Below are 22,341 nucleotides of genomic sequence, written 5' to 3'. Positions count from 1 at the left end.
TTCCATTTTAAAGGCCTTATATTGTAGGAACCTATTCAATTTCCGTAGATTTAGAATGGTTCTGAAGGAACCATCAGGTTTTGATATCAGAAATAAGGGAGAATAAAATACTTTCCCCTCCTGGTATCTTGTCACTTCTGCAAGGACTCTTTTCTTTCAACTGTAATATTTCCAATTCTAGGGCCCATTGCTGATCTGGGACCCTCAGAGTTGTTAACAAGAAGGAAATCGGAGGAGTCCTCCGAAACTCCAGTTTTACTCCAGATGAAACGATCCCCAGGATCCAAGAGCTAGATGTTATATTAGTCCACTGATGATAAAAATAACTTAATCTACCCCCCCACCGAGAGGATGGGGCTAGCGATAATTGTGCCTCCTTTTATGCCCTGAGGACCCACTGAAGTAAGCACCTGTTATGCTGGATCCCAGTCCCGCTCTGTATATCTTCTTCGGATGGATTGTTGTCTCTTGAAGGTCTTCCTAAAAGCAGGGTTAAACATTTTAGGGAAATCCTTTTTCCTATCCCCGGATGTCATCCAGCAGGGGTCCAAACAGGTACTCACCTCGGCATGGAATGGCACATAATTTTGCTCTAATTTTGCTCTAGCCTGAGCATCCCCTTTCCAATTCTTTAGCCAGAGTGCTTGACGGGCTGCATTTGACAAACCCACAGACCTGGCCGCCAGTCTTAGAGAATCCACCAAGGCGTATGCCAAGTACGCTGCTCCCCCACGAATCTGTGAAGGGGAGTCCAACAGATTCTCTGTAGAGACTTTAGAATGTAATTGTTCTTCCAGCTGGTCTAACCATATCATCATGGACCTTATCAGTGCAGTTACTTGTGATCGCTGGTTTGAAGGCTCCAGCTAATATGCTCGTTTAAGGAGCATATCTGCCTTCCTGTCAGCTGGATCTTTCAGCATGCCCCCATCTTCCACAGGTAATATAGACCCTCTAGACGTGGAGGTTACAGCTGCATCCACTTTAGGAATTTTTACCCATTCTGCTAGTGCATTATCATCAAACGGCTACCTCCGTTATGCCGCGGAGCGTAAGAAATCTTTATTCGGCTTATCCTATTTCTCGCATAATGAGGTTTTTGATTGAGCCGTTTACTAAAAATGGTTTACGACTCCTTTGGCCCAAACCCGAAAACATCTGGTCTTGAACTGATTTGGGTTCCTTCCTGTCCGTGACCCCCATGGTGGTTCGCACTGCCCTAACCAACATGTCCATACTCTCCACCGGGTGGTTCACACTGCCCTAAACAACATGTCAATACTCTCCACCGGAAAACACGGTCTACCCTCTTTGTCAGAGGATGGTGACAAAGAGGACTCCGCATAATCCGATTGTTGCTCCCCTATAGACGGACTATAGCTCTTGAACTCACTCCCTCAATGTTAGCTGTTCCATAATTTACTCTAAGGGAGGGGATTTCCTCCCTGATTACAGCTCTTAGGTTAGATGCCCATAGGGGAGCTTCTTGTTCCAAAGTCTTTTGCTATAATTGTAAGGTAGAGGTATCTTGCACAAAGCACACTGCTTGTGTTTAGATTTTCAAAACTAAGGAGAACTATGAGTCAAAAAATAGCCAGAAAAAATTATTTTAGTTAAATAATCTAAATTTTATTAAAGAATAATTTTCATAAAACAGTATATACTATAATCAATACATGAGTGTGATGATGAATATATAGGTACATCAAAATCCCAGGCATATGGAGCGAGATACTGCTGACCAGTAACAAAGTACATCTATACAATGGCTATCCAATCTAACCATAAATGTGTGGGCTGCGGCACTCTGGCTGTAGTGAAATTAGTGCATTTACTTGTATGTAACTTAGCCACAAGCCCAATGGTCAGATTATAATATACACGCTAATAAATGAAGCATAATTACCCATAATGGTACAGCAGATCCAGTTCCAGTGCCAAAGAGTTACCCCAACGCGCGTTTTGCGTGCTAATAATAGCCTCGCTTCCTCAGGGCGCGTTGGGGTAACTCTTTGGCACTGGAACTGGATCTGCTGTACCATTATGGGTAATTATGCTTCATTTATTAGCGTGTATATTATAATCTGACCATTGGGCTTGTGGCTAAGTTACATACAAGTAAATGCACTAATTTCACTACAGCCAGAGTGCCACAGCCCACACATTTATGGTTAGATTGGATAGCCATTGTATAGATGTACTTTGTTACTGGTCAGCAGTATCTCGCTCCATATGCCTGGGATTTTGATGTACCTATATATTCATCATCACACTCATGTATTGATTATGGTATATACTGTTTTATGAAAATTATTCTTTAATAAAATTTAGATTATTTAACTAAAATAATTTTTTCTGGCTATTTTTTGACTCATAGTTCTCCTTAGTTTTGATACTCTTATTTTGAGTCGCCATTGAGGATATTTTGATTGCTACTTATACTGATGTTCTGTTGGTATATTGTGTTTAGATTTTGTTGTTTTTAAGCCTGAAACAGAGCATAGAAGGGGAACTATTCAGCTGTTGCATGTCATATAACACGCACCGTCCGAAGCTGCGCTCTCTGTGCAGTACCGGTTCCAGATGAGGGGATGCTGCAGATGATACAGAGGCCTCCGCCTGTTGGCGCCCTCGTTCATCTCTGGCACTTGTCGTCTTGTTACTAGAATGACTGCTGCATTTGCCCACTGCTCCACGTTCCCCAGAGAGGATTCCATATGCGCACATGGGGCTTAGCACTGCGCCAGATGAAAAATGGACCTGGCCATGCCCGGAAGTCATTCCTCCACTTCCGGGTCATAGGCACTTAACACCACCGCAGGCATCCGAGCGTCGGCGGCCTCTGGGATGAACGCAGAGATACCGCATCTCCTGCGCTGCACCCGCGTGACCCAGGGCACCCCCCCGGACCCTGGGATTGTGACATCCATGGACCAGATAAGGTGGGGTCTGCGTGCAGAACACCCCCGACGCTGCTTCGGGCATCCCAGGCTCTGCCGTTCTCTTGGACACCGCACAGAGGCTGTATAGACCCGGGTAAGACTTTTTCCCACAGGTTCCCACTTCAGGACAGGAACCCAAACTGAGGAGGCAAGGGGACCTCCCTCCTTTTTAACCTGTAGGTTCCTGTCCTGATGGTGGGAGGATCCACTCTCTCCGTGGGTGCTGTCGTGGCGATAGGAAAATAATCTATACATAAATGTTTTGATAGTACATGAAATATATTGCACTATATCCCACCATTCAGGAGACCAGACAGGTGTGGATTAGCAAAGATTTTTGGATTTTCTTAGGGTGCAGATTAGCTCACTCAGACAAAAGAAAAAATCTTGCAATTATTACCTAGAAGAGGAAACTTTAAGGGTATGTGCCCACGGTCAGGAACTGCGTATTCATGAAGCTTCAAACCAGCAGTGGCCAGATGTTACAGTATAGTGGATGGGATTTCATCACGCACTCACTGTGTCCCAGGCAGTGCAGCGGCAGCCGCCGAGACAGGAGCAGCGCGGGCACGAGGAGAGGTGAGGAATGTGTTGGTTTTTTACTGGATGGTGGGGCCATTCTCGGAGGGGGAGGGAGGGGGGGAGAGAGGTGGGCTGTGCTGTATACTACTGTGTGGGCTGTGCTGTATACTACTGTGTGGGCTGTGCTGTATACTACTGTGTGGGCTGTGTTGTATACTATTGTGTGGGCTGTGTTGTATACTATTGTGTGGGCTGTTTTATCTACTACGCGGCCAGATAGAGCTATATTCCGTATATGTCCGTGTAGCTGCACAGCCTATGTGTGTATGTCTATATATATATATATATATATATATATATATATATATATATATATATATATAATCATCTAAGGGTCTACGCGTCTGTTTGTCTGTAACGGAAATCCCACGTCGCTGATTGGTCGCGCCCGGCCGGCCGCGACCAATTGGCGACAGGCACAGTCCAGCCGCAAATTGGCCCCTCCCTACTCCCCTCCAGTCAGTGCCCCCTCCATACTCCCCTCCAGTCAGCGCCCCCGGTAAGGCAATGTGTAGCCCCATCCCGCACCCCTGCGCCCTCGGTTACCCCCAGTTCAGGTTCACGTCGGCGTACACACGGGCTCTGCTCCTGGCCTGCGGGCCCAGCATGGCGGCTGGGGGTCTGGAGCTCAGGCCCTGGGATAGGGAAGCTGACTATCATTGTGCAAGCATGGGATCTGCTGGGAGATTGCGGTGACGTAGGGAGCAGTGACAAGAAGGAATTATTATGCGATGGGCGTGGAGAATTTCAGAACGCATTTGATTGACTGTGACTGAAAAGCTAGATGTCCCCACCCCATGACTGAACAGTAGGTATGTGGGGAAACCAAAGTATGAAAAGTAATTTTGCGATAAATACTGGGACATCTTGAATAAGATAAACATGTTAGTGATGCTAAGTGCTTCACTAACAAGACATTGGGGGCAGTTTAATAGCAATAAATGATGTGACAGGTTCCCTTTAAAAGGGGGAATCTAAGATTTAAAACATATTCAGTTTTTCACGTTTTTCTTTACTACGATAATTGTTTCCATATTTGTTCCTTTATCATTTTCCTGCCTTCATTCCAAATCTACAAGGCGTACATTCCAATTAGGAAAACCATTGCATGCACAGGTCTGCCCAAACTGACAGGTACTGTACATTTGTTAATCCTTGGAAACCCAAGTCCACTAAATTACAAGCATGACTATAAAGAGGTGCAGTTGTGGTCACACCAGAGGTAAGAAGGAGACACAAAAGATTTCTGTACCACAAATGAGGAGAACTGTACTATAAACTACACAATGGCAGGTAAGGATGCCTGTACATATCTTACATTTGGGCAGTGATGCTTCAAGGAATATAGCATTTCAATAATTTGTTACAGAATGTGCTCTGATAATGAGCAATCTTCATCCTAGACACATCAAAGAGCTCACTAGAGACAATACCTTATGGCTTGGCCTAAAGTTCAGAGATGAATCATAACAAAATCATGGTTGCAATGGGACATCCATTTATTCCATAAAAAAGTAATTTAGCACAACATTGAAAACTAGGCATAACCAATCTCACTGTCAAAGGGGTGTGTCTACAGTCTAAAACAGTCAACCCTGATTGGACAATGTCAGACTGTGTGGGGACAACCCCCACCAACTAGTAACACTTAGTTGTCAACTTATTAATACATTTCCAGGAGGAATAACAGAAAAACGGCACAAAGCAGACACGATAATATGCAACATTGTCGATATGTCAATGGGAATACAATTATTTCCTAAAACAGATGTCACTAAAGCTGAAAGCTTCTCTGTAGGTTAATGAAAAAAATAAGCAACAGAAATCGAACATGTTGGGTGTGCTGTAATTTTATTACTGAATTTGTTTTTTTTTATAATCTCCCATATAGTTTCAGAGATATGGGCCTTTGTATTTACTGCTGTCAATATGATCATTTTATGGCCTTTAGTAAAAGAGAGTTGTTCATATGGTAATAATGCAAAGCAGCCTAAAGACCCCTCCCCAGGGAATATTGTGAGCAACGCCACACTGGCAAAGACTATAAAAAATAACATTTTATTATAATTTACTTATGTATTGGGCACATTAAATAAAAAGGCTCAAGGGCGGGCTGGGTGGCAGAAGGGCATGTGCCCCCCAAGCTGGTCTCCTAGAGTCAGTTTTGGGCCGCATGATGCTTTAGACATGATCTGACTGCACTCGTCTGCATTAGATACGGTTCTCTGACACTGCCGGCATTTGGAAATGAGCTACATATAGGTAAAAAACTCCTGCCACTCACATATAACGTGAATTTTGATTCTTTTATGTAGAACCTGTATGAAAATCTCATCTCCACACGAGAATACAACAGCACCACTAGTCACTGTCATTAAGGCCTGAGCGACATGTTGACTTTTCTAGCCATACTGATTGATACTATTTAGCTATAGCTTCAACCCAAAACAATACATTGGGTTGTATGGAACTGGCTGGACTGCAGCTTAATATATAAAATCAATCACTAGTGCTACAAAAAAGTCACTGCAGCCTAGGCCTTAATGTCTTGTAAATAAACGAAGGATGGGCTGCTCCTGGGCCAGTATTGACTGTTTGCCCCAGACTAAAATTTACCAGACTGAAAGGCTCATGTGTCTTTTACAAAACATGACATAAAACCTGGTGAAAGGATTTCTTTAAAAGCAAAAACACAAAGGCCCCAATTCATCAAAGAGTTTACACAAGAATTCTGATGTAAAACACTTTGAAAATTCACTGAATACAGAATTTACCCCCAGAATTTAGAATTTTGAGAATGAATGATCAATTCTGGCAGAGAAAGAAGCAGACTTTTCTGATGAGATACAACCCCTGGCAAAAATTATGGAGCCATCGGCCTTGGAGGATGTTCATTCATAAGTTTTCCCCTATGCTTGGTTAAAGAAAGTAACCATTACTAACTACCACATTTTTTGTTCTTGATTTCTTTTTAGTGTTTCTAATTTGAAATGACTTTAGTTTTGTGCCATGTCTGCGACCTGCTTTTTTTTTCTACAAAATTATACAACTGAATGAACATCCTCCAAGGCCGGTGATTCCATAATTTTTTGCCAGGGGTTGTATATTACAAAGTTTCTTATTTTCATGTGTACTATTGATTTATGAAATAAAAATGTAAATGGCCATTACTCTTTAGGAGGCAAACACCCTTAATGACTCATTGTGCGTCTGACTTCAGCACACACCGTCATCAAGACTGGCATGAACTACGACAGTCTTGATGAATCGGGGCCAATGTCTTCAAAACAACCCCTTTAGGGAAATGAGTAAAAGATTTTTATTTCATAAGCAGGTACCATGTCAATAAATTGCTACTTAATTACATAGTTAATAGGGTTGAAAAAAAGACACGTCTATAAGTTTAACCAAGGGATGGGAAACATTAAAGGGTCTGCCCTAAAATTGACAATTTTCAAGAGATAAAAATTACCTATCTGCTGGACCAAAACATTCAGAAAAATAACTTTATATATGTATGTATGTGCATACAAATTTGTGTTATTTTTTTTCTAAAAATACATTTCTTGAAATCAACAGCTCTCGTTGTGACCAGCTCTTGAGGTAGGCTTCACAGACTTAGGCATTATCCAGAAGTCACTCATTTCTCATGTACGTAAAAAAAAAAGACAGAGTGTTATCAGGATTTTTCATCTCATGTTGGTCAGTGTTTCTGTCACGTAATATATAATGACCCCACAGGGAGTCGGTCAGCAAATGGCATGACACACACACACACAAAGGGATGGTATAGGGGAGAGGAAGGCCCTACTGATAGGAATTAAGGGATGGTCACAACCTGTACTCAAACCGGAGTCTGTCCCTGCACTCCCCTAATGCTCTAAGTGGGTCCTTCCCCCCACCACCATCAGGAACCTCGGTCCCTCGCTGTCACCTCACACTGCCCTGGCTAGTGCACTGGCCGGCAAGAGCGCTAGTCTCACCATTGCAAATGGTAACAAACACAGGGAACAGTGACAAAAAAAGAGAGGGACAAGGAATAAACACAACACTTAGCTGCCAGACTCCGCTGCCAAGCACCACACCACAGATAACAAAAAACAGGGCTCCAAAACTCCAGAAATAGCTGACACCAGAGAGCTGCAACTGCACAGATGGTCTTCATGGAGAAACTCTATCACCAACAGTCAGCTGATGCATCAGGTGACCAGTTAAAGGATGTTGGGAGTGATCACAACCTACATCAGCTGACCCAGCAAATCTGAAGTTGCAGCAGATTGCCAGCAGGAAAAAACTGACACTAACCCCGCTGGTCCTGAAAGGAAAAAAGCTACATTTAACTAAAAATAAATAACTAAAGCAATTGTTACCATCCACCTCTCGTGTCTCCCCTTTTCCTCATGTTTGTAAGGTTGCGAGCAGGGCCCTCATTCCTCCTGGTATCTGTTTTTAACTGTGATTTCTGTTATGCTGTAATGTCTATTGTCTGTACAAGTCCCCTCTAGAAGTTGTAAAGCGCTGCGGAATATGTTGGTGCTATATAAATAAAATTATTATTATTATTATTATTTAAAACAGAGAGGAACCAGAGCTGCCACGAATCCAAAAATGGATCGTGACAGTTTCAGTATTTACAATCAGTGTTCCATCACTGATTCCACATATGAAAAAAATAAATAAATTGCACAGCATTTCCTACACATTGCAATATTAATATACGGTCCATGATTTTCACAGACACATAGTCTTGTACTGGTAATTTTGATCCTTGATGCAGAAAAAAAAGAAATGTCTCCGTGATAGTTTTGCAATCACACCGTCCAGAAAAAAAAGGAAATGCAAACAGCTCCTTAAATTATATTAAGTTTGTGTTCTATGAAAGCCAAGGCTAGAACATGTTCCTGAAAAAAAGGACGTCTGAATGAGGTCAAATAGTTTTTATGTAAAGAAGCCATTTTTCCGTGGAGAATGAACCTTTCTTTCTCCAGATGCAGCGAATGTTCCCCTTGTCTTTGAGAGGATTTTACATGAAATAGTTTTTAACCATACATTATGTATTGTCCATTTATGTTCTTGTATTAACTGTGTCCCACATAATTTCTTAAGGTTAATAAATTTCGTTATGTAAATTTTTCCTCATCAGTTTTATGGCTCCGCCTTGCACCTATTGTAGGATTTCACTGTCTGGTAGGCATTCGGCATTAGGTAGTGGTAACACAGGCAATGCAGCTTTGGTCCAAACACGTGCAATTTTCATTGCTTTCCACAGTTTGAACAGCACCAAAACATACTCAAATATTAATCCCTAGCCTTGTTCAGGCGCTATCTAAACAGAACAAATGCTGGCTACTCATACACGGCTGAGCTAGCCCAAGCTCAGTCAAACAGAACAGCTATTGTCCATAGCAACCACTGATATTTGCGGTTCTCTGCACACAGCCTGTGGAGACTCTTCTAAGAGAGGAATTCTTGTCTTTGCTACATCTAGCAGACTGACTGCCCAGTTACTCCATGTAGAGAGGGACCCATGGCTTGTCTCTCTCCCAGCTACAGCTCACATCTTGGCTGGTCACTCACCAGCCTTCAAACATTCCACTTTGCTACATCCAGCAGCCTGATCTTCGCTCAGGAGACTGCTCTATAAAAAATTATCTCCTGCTTCTTAAAGAAACCATGCAAGTGTTCCTAATCAAACACTGCATAGCTGGGATTTAACCCCGTCCTTCCAAGCTATGCAAAACTATTCTACCTGCTGGGCATCCTTTCTGTAAATTGGCACCCAGGACTGCACTACATATTCCAAGTGGGACTGCACTAATGCTTTGTAAAGTGGGTCCATATATATATATATATATTTACAGTACAGACCAAAAGTTTGGACACACCTTCTCATTTAAAGATTTTTCAGTATTTTCATGACTATGAAAATTGTACATTCACACTGAAGGCATCAAAACTATGAATTAACACACGTGGAATTATATACTTAACAAAAAAGTGTGAAATAACTAAAATTATGTCATATTCTAGGTTCTTCAAAGTAGCCACCTTTTGCTATGATGACTGCTTTGTACACTCTTGACATTCTCTTGATGATCTTCAAGAGGTAGTCACCGGGAATGGTTTTCACGTCACAGGTGTGCCCTGTCAGGTTTAATAAGTGGGATTTCTTGCCTTATAAATAGGGTTGGGACCATCAGTTGTGTTGTGCAGAAGTCTGGTGGATACACAGCTGATAGTCCTACTGAATAGACTGTTAGAATTTGTATTATGGCAAGAAAAAAGCAGCTAAGTAAAGAAAAACGAGTGGCCATCATTACTTTAAGAAATGACGGTCAGTCAGTCCGAAAAATTGGGAAAACTTTGAAAGTGTCCCCAAATGCAGTGGCAAAAACCATCAAGCGCTACAAAGAAACTGGCTCACAAGTAACGCTCCAGGAAAGGAAGACCAAGAGTCACCTCTGCTTCTGAGGATAAGTTTATCCGAGTCACCAGCCTCAGAAATCGCAGGTTAACAGCAGCTCAGATTAGAGACCAGGTCAATGCCACACACAGTTCTTGCAGCAGACACATCTCTGCCTGGACAAATGTACAAAGACTTTCTTAATAAAAATCTGCTGCTATATACCAGGATGATCAAGATGAAACGAGGGTGGACATTTTGGCAAGACAAACACACAGCCAAGGAAACTCTCAATTGATTTCCGAGAAAGAAAATAAAACTGCTAGAATGGTCCAGCCAATCATCGGACTTGAATTGAATAGAAAATTTTATGTTAGGAACTAAAGCTCAAAGTTCATAGAAGGAGCCCACGGAACCTTCAGGATTTGAAGAGTTTGTGTGGAAGAATGAGCCAAATTCACACCTGAACAATGCATGTTACTAGTTTCTCCATGCAGGAGGAGTCTTGAAGCTGTCACCACCAACAAAGGCTTATGTACGAAACAGTAAATACATTTCAGAAAGAATGTTCAATACTTTTTACTTGTGTCCTGTGTCATTTCCCTTTATTATACATACCGTACCTTAATTATGGACATCTATAGTTTGATTTATTTGCCTGTATAAGTTGGATGGGTTGTTAGCGATATTTGGTGAGAATTTCATGTGATTAGCACCTTTAGAAATATATTTACTTAGAAAATTGATGACGTGTTCAATACTTATTTCACCCACTGTAAATAATATAGGGTACTTAGGAAACACTATTTTTGATAAAAAAAAAAAAGCATAAAAGCCATGCCACCAGCAACAAGGACAACCCTAACATTAAGTTAAAACCTTACCATGTGTCAAAAATGATTCATTTGTCATTTTTGACACGATTTAACTGTCTTTTTTGATACATGGTAAGGTGTAAATACGTTTTAATATGTACTATTGCTTTTTTACTTACTTGCAGCAGGGTATATGTTTATTTTGTGTCTATATTAGAGTTTGTCTGTTTAATGGCCAATGTGAACATGCTCCTACACGTTGCATGTACCAACTGATACTCCAGTTCATTTCTTTCAGTTTTACTATTAATATAAAGAAGACAACTGCTTAAAAAGTACCTCAGGCCCTTGATGATGTTTTATCTGGCCACAAGCAAATTCCTGGGGACTGCACTATTTGGGCTTAAAGGGCCACTGTCACCCCCCTCCAGCCGTTATAAACTATAAGAGCCACCTTGTGCAGCAGTAATGCTGCATTCTAACAAGGTGGCGCTTTTAGTTTTTGGTTCAAGTATTCCCAAAATAAAGCGTTTTGAAACTTATCCAAAATACCTGTCTTTAGCCAGGGAGGCGGGTCCTCACTCCCCAGCTTGAACCGCTACTCTGCCGTCACTCAAATCTTCAGGGGCTTTCGGCGCCGCCCCCTCCGCGCTCTTTTCGCTTCAAAACCGGCGCCTGCGCTGTGTTTAAGCTCTGGCCGTCTGATGTCCCAGCCAGGCTTGCAGACTGCGCCTGTGCGGGCATTGCGGCCACCCACCTTGGGAATCCCAGCCCCGCAGTGTGTTATGCATTATGCACAGTGCAGGGCTGGGAGGCGGGGGACCTGGGGGAGCGTCTGACACACGCAGTGCGCATGCCCAGGAATCCTAGCCCCGCACTGTGCATAATGCATAACACACTGCGGGGCTGGGATTCCCAAGGTGGGTGGCCGCAATGCCCGCACAGGCGCAGTCTGCAAGCCTGGCTGGGACGTCAGACGGCCAGAGCTTAAACACAGCGCAGGCGCCGGTTTTGAAGCGAAAAGAGAGCGGAGGGGGCGGCGCCGAAAGCCCCTGAAGATTTGAGTGACGGCAGAGTAGCGGTTCAAGCTGGGGAGTGAGGACCTGCCTCCCTGGCTAAAGACAGGTATTTTGGATAAGTTTCAAAACGCTTTATTTTGGGAATACTTGAGCCAAAAACTAAAAGAGCCACCTTGTTAGAATGCAGCATTACTGCTGCACAAGGTGGCTCTTTTAGTTTATAATGGCTGGAGGGGGGTGACAGTGGCCCTTTAAAAAAAATTAACATTTTGCTGAATGCGTTTTTTTTTTTTTTTTAAATTCAAGTAGAATCCAAAAGCACTCAAATATATTTGCTAATCTATTGTTCAGAGCCATTTTTCTGGTTTAAGATGGGCGTGTTAGGTAGGTGGTTTTAATGTTATGGATGATCAGTGTCTGTTCATGAAACATGGAATATAATTTTGATATCAACAAAATAGACAATGAAAATGTATAACCTTGTCTTACCTGGTCTCTGATCTGGTGACTGGTTGCTGCGGTCAGGTATTTATGTTCTAGATACCAGGCTCTTTCATTATATATCAACTTTGTTCCATACAGCAGGCAAAACTGAAACAAAAGTAAGCAGTAATCACATTTATATTGTTCATTATACTAACATATATCATTTATGCCATATCATACTGTCATGCTTTACAACGTTTACAAAGCAGCAGAAAGGGATAAACTATGCATCGCACTCTGCGCCACGGAAAATCTTGTCCATGTCCCTGGTCACACCCATCCACCATATTTTTTATAGCCTGGCAGGAGGAGACGTCAGAGGGGGAAGAGGCAGTGAGGGGTATTGAGCAGACCACCCAGGACTGCAGGGCATAGACCCAAATCTGTGACTGTCCACTGTATCAAGGATGGTTGGTAATAGAGACGATGGGAGCGATGCATGAGACTTCGGTCCAGTGTCCGTCAGTAGTACCTGGCGACTAGACAGGAGGCCAGTGAATCTCTTACCTCCCAGCGCAGCCTCATATTGCACATCTGGCGTCATGCCAGCTGTGACAAATCAAATTCCGAGCTGGGAATGCGGGAAACAAAGATGTACAGACCTCCTGTCTAGCCGTCAGGTGACACTAGCTTAGACGCTAGACCAGAGACCTGCAAATTGATCCGCTCATCTCTAGTTGGGATCTATTGATTTCTTTTTGTTCATTCATTCATAGTTGAAAAAGCCATAACCTTCTCATTTTTACGTAAGCTTGGCATCTTGCGTTTGTGTTTCTGTAAGACCGTGTTCACACATTGCATAAATACTGTTTGTTTGTTTTTCACCACATTTCCTACAGAAGTCCACACCAAACTAAACAATCACATTTTTATCTGATTTAGTGCATTTTGCTGCATTTTCGAATGCGCTTTCTACTTATTTGACGTGTTTTTGGTGCATATTTGAAGAAGTGGTTTTAATGTGTTTTTTTTTTAAAGCACAGAAAAGTTTTGATAAAAAAAGCTAGTGCAGTTTTCTACGTGAGTTTTTTTCAGGCTCCCCATACAAGCGTGGAGAAAATAATAAGAACCAAAACCGCACAATTTAGCAGCGTCTTTAGATGCACAGTGGGCACAATTTTCATGAAATGACATCCACTCTGCTTGGACAGTTAAACGCTGCAGAATTTCTGCACAAAAGGCAGAGAAGAAAAAAGCAGCATTTACACTACATGTGAACACGGCCTAAATCTCCAAGCAAAGTTGATAAAGACGCTGCTGTACTGTGCAGATTTTTTGGTGCAATATACTTTATAATAATATTTTCCCTAGAACACAGGGACAGAGATACATTGCTATATACAGATGTCTCTATGTATCAGTACAATCTGTCTGTGATTTCACATCGTACAATGCACATTAAAAAAAAAATAAATGTAATAAGAAAAATATAAATACAAAAAATTCTCCAATGCTTGCTAGTGCAGACTATTGCCTAATATGATGCAGGTTGTGGGTTTGAATCCCCTCGAGACCAAATCACAAGAAAATAAGACCATTGTATATTTACCGTATTCGAGTATAAGCAGAGACCCCTAATTTTGCCACAAAAAACTGGGAAAACTTAATGACTCGAGTATAAGCCTAGGGTGGGGAAATGCAGTAGCTACTGGTAAATTTCAAAAATAAAGATAGATACCAATTAAAGTAAGATTAAAGGGAACCTGTCACCCCCCCCCCCAGTCGTTTTAAACTAAAAGAGCCCCCTTGTGCAGCAGTAATGCTGCATTCTGACAAGGTGGCTCTTTTAGTTCTGGGTGCTGTAACTTGAGAAATAATCAGTTTTATAATTTGTCTGAAGTACCTGGTCCTCAGTCAAGTGGGCCGGCATTTCCCCCCTGCTTCAGACAGCACACTGCTGTCATTCACATCTTCTTGGCGCCGGGCGCCGCCTCCTCCTCACTGCTGTTTTCAAAAGTAGCCGGCGCCTGTGCTCTTTTCCCCTGCCTGGTGCAGGCGCAGTGAGCGCTGCCCGTCTTTCCTCATATGCAGCCCAGCTGACCGCGCCTGTGCGGCCGCCCTGCTTGTGATTCCCAGCCCCGCAGTGACTTATGATTTATTCACATTGCGGGGCTGGGATTCACAGGCAGGGCGGCCGCGCAGGCGCAGTCAGCTGGGCTGCATATAAGGACAGACGGGCAGCGCTCACTGCACTGCGCCTGCACCAGGCAGGGGAAAAGAGCGCAGGCACCGGCTACTTTTGAAAACAGCGGTGAGGAGGAGGCGGCGCCCGGCGCCAAGAAGATGTGAGTGACAGCAGTGAGCTGTCTGAAGCAGGGGGGAAACGCCGGCCCACTTGGCTGAGGACCAGGTACTTCAGACAAATTATAAAATGGATTATTTCTCAATTTACAGCACCCAGAACTAAAAGAGCCACCTTGTCAGAATGCAGCATTACTGCTGCACAAGGTGGCTCTTTTAGTTTGAAACGACTGGGGGGGGGGGTGACAGGTTCCCTTTAATTGATACATCAGTAAGTTAAGTGTATTTGAATATCCATATTGAATCAGGAACCCCATATAATGCTCCATACAGTTCATGATGGGCCCTATAAGTTGCTCCATATTAAAATATGCCCCATATAATGCTGCACAAAGGTTAATAATGGCCCCAAAAGATGCTCCATAGACACGTTTGCCCCATACAGTACTGCATAAAGGTTAATAAGGGCCCCATAAGATGCTCCATAGAGACATTTGACCAATATAATGCTGCACAAATGTTGATTATGGCCCCATAAGATGCTCCATAAAGATATTTGCCCCATATAATGCTGCACAAACGTTGATTATGGCCCCATAAAATGCTCCATAGAGATATTTGCCCATATAATCCTGCACAAACGTTGATTATGGCCCCATAAGATGTTCCATACAGACATTTGCCCCATATAATTTGCCCATTTGCCTCACCACCACACTTATCCCGTCCCTAACCCACCTTTTCAACCTATCACTATCTTCTGGCACCTTCCCTTCTGCTTTCAAACATGCCACAATCACGCCTATCCTTAAAAAGCCAACCTTCGATCCAACTGCTATGTCCAGCTATCGCCCAATATCACTGCTCCCATTCGCTTCCAAACTTCTGGAGCAGCACGTCCACTCTGAACTTTCCTCTCACCTCTCATCTAACTTGCTCTTTGATAATCTACAATCTGGTTTCCGCCCCCATCACTCAACTGAGACAGCCCTGACCAAAATCACTAACGACCTACTTAGCGCCAAAGCTAATGGACAATACTCTGTACTCCTCCTTCTAGACCTGTCCTCTGCTTTAGACACAGTTGACCACTGCCTCCTACTACAGATCCTCTCCTCCTTTGGCATCAAAGACCTCGCCCTATCCTGGATCTCCTCGTAACTTTCCAACCGCATATTCAGCATCTCCCACTCCCACACTACCTCCTCATCCCATCCTCTCTCTGTTGGGAGTCCCTACTCTTCTCAATCTATACACTTGGCTTGGGACAACTCATAAAGTCCCATGGATTCCAGTACCACCTCTATGCTGATGACACTCAGATCTACCTCTCTGGCCCAGACGTTACCGCTCTGCTGTCCAGAATCCCAGAGTGTCCATCAGCCATATCCTCCTTCTTCTCCTCTCGCTTCCTCAAACTCAATGTGGACAAATCTGAAATCATCATCTTTCCTCCATCCCATAGATCTTCCTTACCTGACCTATCTATCGCAATCAATGACATCATGCTTTCCCCCGTACCGGAAGTCCGCTGCCTCGGAGTAACCTTCGACTCTGCCCTGTCCTTCAAACCGCACATCCAAGCTCTTTCCACCTCCTGTCGCCTCCAGCTCAAAAACATCTCCAGAATACGTCCTTTCATCAACCGTCAATCTACTAAAATGCTTGTGCATGCCCTCATCATCTCCCGCCTTGACTACTGCAACATCCTTTTTTGCGGCCTCCCTGCTAACACCCTTGCACTTCTCCAGTCCATCCTTCACCCTGCTGCCTGACTAATTCATCTCTCTCCTCGCTACTCCTCTGCTTCCCCCCTCTGCAAATCTCTTCACTGGCTCCCATTCACTCAGCGTATCCAGTTCAAATTACTAATACTGACCTACAAAGCCATCCATAACCTGTCTCCTCCATATATCTCTGAACTAATCTCCCGATATCTTCCCACACGTAATCTCTGGTCCTCTCAAGTCCTCCTTCTCTCCTCCACACTTATTCGCTCCTCATCCAATCGCCTCCAAGACTTCTCACGAATATCCCCCATCCTCTGGAATTCTTTGCCCCAACACGTCCGACTATCAACCACATTCGGATCCTTCAGACGGAACCTGAAAACCCATCTCTTCAGGAAAGCCTACAGCCTGCACTGACCCCGCTGACTCCTCATCACTACGGAAGCTACCGCCTCACCAACGCCGGAGCTGCAGCAACCCTCAACCTATTGTCTCCTTCCCCATAATCCTGTAGAATGTAAGCCCGCAAGGGCAGGGTCCTCGCCCCTCTGTATCAGTCTGTCATTGTTAGTTTGTTTACTGTAAGTGATATCTGTAATTTGTATGTAACCCTTCTCATGTACAGCACCATGGAACCAATGGTGCTATATAAATAAATAATAATAATATAATGCTGCACAAACGTTGATTATGGCCCTGTAAGATGCTCCATAGAGATATTTGCCCCCATATAATGCTGCACAAATGTTGATTATGACCCCATAAGATGCTCCATAGAGATATGTGCTCCCATATAATGCTGCACAAACGTTGATTATGGCCCCATAAGATACTCCATAAAGATATTTGCCCCATATAGTGCTGCACAAACGTTGATTATGGCCCCATAAGATTTTCCATAGAGATATTTGCCCCATATGCTGTTGCTGCGATTAAAAAAAGAAATAATGACATACTCACTTCTCGTCGCTCAGGCCCCCGGCACATGCAATATTCACCTGTCCTGGTTCTGGCGCCGCTGTGTCTTCCGCGTCCTCTGCACTAAAGTTCAGGCAGAGGGAGCGGACTAACCACGTCATCGCGCCCTCTAACCTGAGCGTCACAGCAGAGCACGCGGAAGATGGAGCAGCGCCAGAACGCGGACAGGTCAATATCGCGCAGTGATCCCCCTCCCCATTATACTCACCTGCTCCCGGAGCGGTCCCTGCACGTCCCTGGTTCTCCGGGCGCTGACCGCTTCTTCCAGCATTGAGCGGTCACCGTTACCGCTCATTACAGTAATGAATATGCGGCTCCACTCCTATGGAATGTGACTGCTCAACGCTGGAAGAAGCTGTCAGCGACCGGAGACCATAGGAAATTCAGGGACCCGCCAGGAGCAGGTGAGTATGTCACAGCCGCCACTCCCCCTCCGACCCCTCTGGGACAATGACTCGAGTATAAGCCGAGAGGGACTGAAAATCTCGGCTTATACTTGAGTATATACGGTAATAAAATGTATGTGCAAAGCAAAGAGGTGCCGGGCCTGCTTCAGAGGAGGAACTATGAAGTGTTAGGTTTTGTGCACACATTGCGGATTAACTGCGGATTCGCAGTGTTTTTTACCATGCAGAAACGCTGCAGATCTGCAAGTGATATACAGTACAATGTAAATCAATGAAAAAAAAATGCTGTGCTAATGGTGCGGAAAATTCCGCACGGAAAAGCTGCGGATTAAAAGAAGGAGCATGTCACTTCTTTTTTTTTGCGGATCTGCAGCGTTTTTGTACTCATTCCATTATAGAAATCCGCAGGGGTAAAAACGCATTAAATCAGCACAGAATCCGCAGTAAATCCGCAGCAATTCCGCATAAAAAATGCATCAAATCCGCACCTGCGTTTTCTGCCAAGAGATTCAGAATCCGCACAAAAAATTCCAGAGGCAAATCCGCAATGTATGCACATAGCCATAAAGACAGCCGGAGAGAAGACATCAGACAGAATGAGCAGAAACTTCCAGGACTGCTCTGTCAAATTGGGCTGATATACTGTATATGCTTCATATTTATGGTGGATATATATTAGTATATGTTAGTCCTATAGTTGTGGTTATATATTTATGATGGTTTAGATTGCGCATTAAAATTCATAATTTTGATTTTCCATGCAGGATGCATCCCTCAAATTGGGACAGTCTTGCTGGATCCAAGATGGTTGGGAATTATGATACTATGTTCTTATTTCTAGACTTCTTAAACCAATAGATTTAACCCATGATAGCCTCATGCAGGCTACAGATTGATTGTAACAATCACCCCATAGCTGCAGCCTAAAGAAGTTCATTGAGGTGCATGCAATCTTGTGCACTGCGATAATGCAACAAGTCCCAGTGTCCACAAGCCACTTTGCCCTCGTTCACACAAATGTATGAATTCTCAGGTAAATCCCATCCACAAATAGTGAACATGACTGTGTCTGTGTGCATCTCCATGTGCTCATCTGCATCGAGGACAGAGGCAGAGTTATGAGCCACTGAAAACTAGCACTGTCCCTTCCACAAAGCAGAAGAGACTGATGCATGCCTACGTTTTATTCACACTGACTTAAGATTCATGTGAATTAGTGCACTGATTACCGTATATACTCGAGTATAAGCCGACCCGAGTATAAGCCGACCCCCCTAATTTTGCCACAAAAAACTGGGAAAACTTATTGACTCGAGTATAAGCCTAGGGTGGAAAGCATTAAGCTACTTACGGGTAGCGGCATTTTTCGGAGGCCCATGACAGCACCACGAGAGAGGGGATCCGCCCCTTTAGGAACAGGAAACCCACAGATACAAAAGGGCGGCACCTCTCCCATGCATCAGTTGGATTACAGAGCCTGAGAGGACTAACCGCAGTTAATGACAAGCAAACACAATATTGCATACAATTAAACACAATGACTTTAATAAAGTAACACACGTGAGAAGATAACATCTCTTCTTTAAATTATTTAGTTATTAATAACCCCATGTGAAAAAGGGAGGGAACTAAGGGTGCTGTCATGGGCCTCCGAAAAATGCCGCTACCCGTAAGTAGCTTAATGCTTTATTCGGACTCCCATGACAGCACCACGAGAGATTTACAGAGATGTAAGACATTTTTAGGGAGGGACCACAGCCTGTAGCACCCTTAACCCGAAGGTGAGATCTGAGGAGAACCCCAAGTCCAATCTATAGTGTTTGAAAAAGGTGGAAGGGGATGACCATGTGGCCGCCTTACATATCTGGTCGACCGACACTCCAGACCTCTCTGCCCAGGATGACGCCATGGCTCGGGTGGAATGTGCCCTCAGATTCTGCGGAGCCGGACCCCCACCTGTCGTGTAAGCAAGAGAGATAGCCTCCCTAATCCATTTAGCTAGTATGTACTTAGATGCTCTAGCCCCTTTCCTTGGACCTTGGAAGGACAGGAATAGCGCATTGTCCTTCTTCCAATCATTAGTGACCGAGATATATTGAAGAAGGCATCTCCTGACATCTAAGGTATGGAGCTCCCTTTCTTTAGGGTTAGAAGGATTAGGGATAAATGAAGGTAAAATTATTTCCTGCGACCTGTGAAACTGTGATACTACTTTTGGTAAGTAGGCTGGGTCTGGTCTAAGGATGACTCTATCCTGAAGAAATTCTGTATACGGGGGATTTCTAGAGAGCGCCTGGATGTCTCCTATTCTGCGAGCTGATGTTATAGCTATTAGGAAAGCTGTTTTAAGAGACAACATCCTGACTGAGGCTTCATTCAACGGCTCAAAAGGGGGTTTTGTCAAAGAAGAAAGGACAAGGTTTAAATCCCAAGGTACCATTTTGTTTCTATAAAGCGGTGTAATTCTACCGACCGCCTTAATAAATCTCGACACCCAGTAGTTTCCCGCAATATTACATGAGAACAAAGCCCCAAGTGCAGAAATTTGTACTTTTAATGTGCTTGTGGAGAGTTTTAACTCTAACCCTCTTTGCAAAAATTCCAATATTTGAGTTATTGGTACACCGTCATTAATATTGAATTCTGAGGAAGTTAAGAACTTTCTCCAGGTTCTGGAGTAGATTCTTGTTGTTATTGGCTTTCTACTCCTTAAAAGGGTATCGACTAATTTAGGAGAGAAGCCTTTATTTTCTAATAATGACCGCTCAAACTCCAAGCCGTCAAATGAAGCCCCTTCACTTGTGGATGGAGTATCGGCCCCTGGGAGAGCAAATTTGGGATATCTGGAAGTACCCAGGGATCGCCCACTGACATCCTCCTGAGCCATGAAAACCAGGTTCTCCTGGGCCAAAAGGGAGCAATCAGAATGAGTCTCGCACAATCTTCTCTGACCTTCCTCACCACTAGAGGTAGTAGGTTCAGTGGCGGGAAGGCGTAGGCCAGAGAAAAATCCCATTTTATGAGGAATGCGTCCACTGCCAGTGGATTCTCCCTGGGATTTAGGGAACAAAAGTTTTTTACTTTTTTGTTTTCCCTTGTGGCAAATAGGTCCACTACCGGTTGACCCCACAAGCGTACAATCTGTCTGAAGATGTCTCCGTTTAGAGACCATTCTCCTTGCTTTAGCACATTGCGGCTGAGAAAGTCCGCTTTTATGTTGTCTCTTCCTGTGATGTGCAGAGCAGTCAAAGATTGTAAATTCTCTTCTGCCATCCGGAGGAGACGATCTGTGATCTGCATCAGAGCCTCGGAGCGTGTCCCTCCTTGATGATTTATATAGGAGACTGCTACTCGGTTGTCTGAAAGGATCCTGACGTGGTGGCCCTGCAGATACATGAGGAGGTTTTTAACTGACAATTCGATTGCTAACAATTCTCTCTGATTGGAAGAGGACGATGAGTATGGTTCCCATTGGCCTTGCACTACGATGTCATCCATGTGAGCCCCCCAACCTGAGGAGCTGGCATCTGTAGTCACAACCCGGGATACGTCTATCATCCAGGGAACACCCGCTGACAAATTATCCCTATCCAGCCACCAACTTAGGGATTTGAGAGTTGCTGGTTCCAGCGTTATTTTTTCTTCTAATACACCCCTCAATATCCTATCCTTAACCAAAATCTCTTTTTGGAGGGATCTAGTGTGAAAGTGTGCCCACCTTACCGCTGGTATGCACGATGTGAGGGACCCCAACAGGGACATAGCTTGTCGCAGGGTCATAGAGGGTGTATTTACTGCTTTTAGTACCTGATGCTGAATCTGAGATAGTTTGTTTTCCGGGAGATAACACTGCTGTGTAGTTGAATCTAGCAATAAGCCCAGAAACTTCTGAATTTTTTGAGGCTGTAATCGAGATTTTTCAAAATTAATTATCCAGCCTAGGTGTTCCAGCGTAACCTTAGTTAGATTTAGTTGGGACAAACAGTGTTCTACCGAGTTACCTATTATGAGGAAATCGTCAAGGTATGGGACAATAAGGACATTAGATTCTCGTAAGTGGGCCATCACCTCTGCCACTATTTTTGTGAATACTCTAGGGGCTGATGTTATACCAAAAGGAAGAGCTCTATACTGAAAGTGATGAATAACTCCTCCCATTAATACTGCTACCCTCAAGAACTGCTGGAAATCCACATGAATAGGTACGTGGTAATAGGCATCCTTTAAGTCGACTACCACCATGAAGCAGTTTTTGAATAGTATCTTTATTGTCGAGCTGATGGATTCCATCTTAAAGGTATGCTTAACCAAAAAACTATTAAGATGTCTGAGATTTATAATGGTCCTATATGAGTTATCCGGTTTCTGAATAAGAAACAAGGGAGAATAGAATCCTTTCCCTCTATCAGCCTCTGGAACCTGTGTGAGAACATTTTTGGAACAGAGAGACCAAACTTCTTCTTCTAGAGCAGATTGCTCTAGGGGATTAGAACGTAAGGGCGTTAACATAAATTTATCCCGTGGGGTATGGCAAAACTCAAGAGTAAGGCCTCGAGAAATAGTATCTTGCACCCAGACACTATTCGTGATCTCTGACCATTCTGAACCAAAATGTAAAAGTCTGCCCCCCACCGGGGTTCCTAGTCATTTGTCCTCCTTCTTCCTTTCTTTTGAGGAACGACGGAACATATATCCTGTACCTCGTCTACGTCTGTCGTCCCACCTAGACCGATCCCTC

General features: G+C 43.7%; 1 protein-coding gene across 2 annotated transcripts in view; it reads right to left on the bottom strand.

Annotated features, from left to right (window-relative positions):
- ACOXL (acyl-CoA oxidase like) overlaps positions 1-22,341 on the bottom strand; it is an 804,481-nt gene that overhangs the window by 75,260 nt on the left and 706,880 nt on the right. The window contains exon 18 of one of the 2 annotated variants that reach the window (XM_077283133.1): positions 12,251-12,352. The exons of the other annotated variant lie outside the window; for it this stretch is intronic. Within the exon in view, the coding sequence (XP_077139248.1) occupies positions 12,251-12,352 (102 nt within the window). The remainder of the gene's footprint in view (positions 1-12,250; positions 12,353-22,341) is intronic. 2 annotated transcript variants of the gene reach the window in all.

Source organism: Ranitomeya variabilis, chromosome 2 (genome assembly GCF_051348905.1).
Source record: "Ranitomeya variabilis isolate aRanVar5 chromosome 2, aRanVar5.hap1, whole genome shotgun sequence".
Taxonomy (NCBI): domain Eukaryota; kingdom Metazoa; phylum Chordata; class Amphibia; order Anura; family Dendrobatidae; genus Ranitomeya; species Ranitomeya variabilis.
The sequence above is the reverse complement of the archived record's forward strand: the minus strand, read 5'-3'. Positions and strand labels throughout refer to the sequence as shown.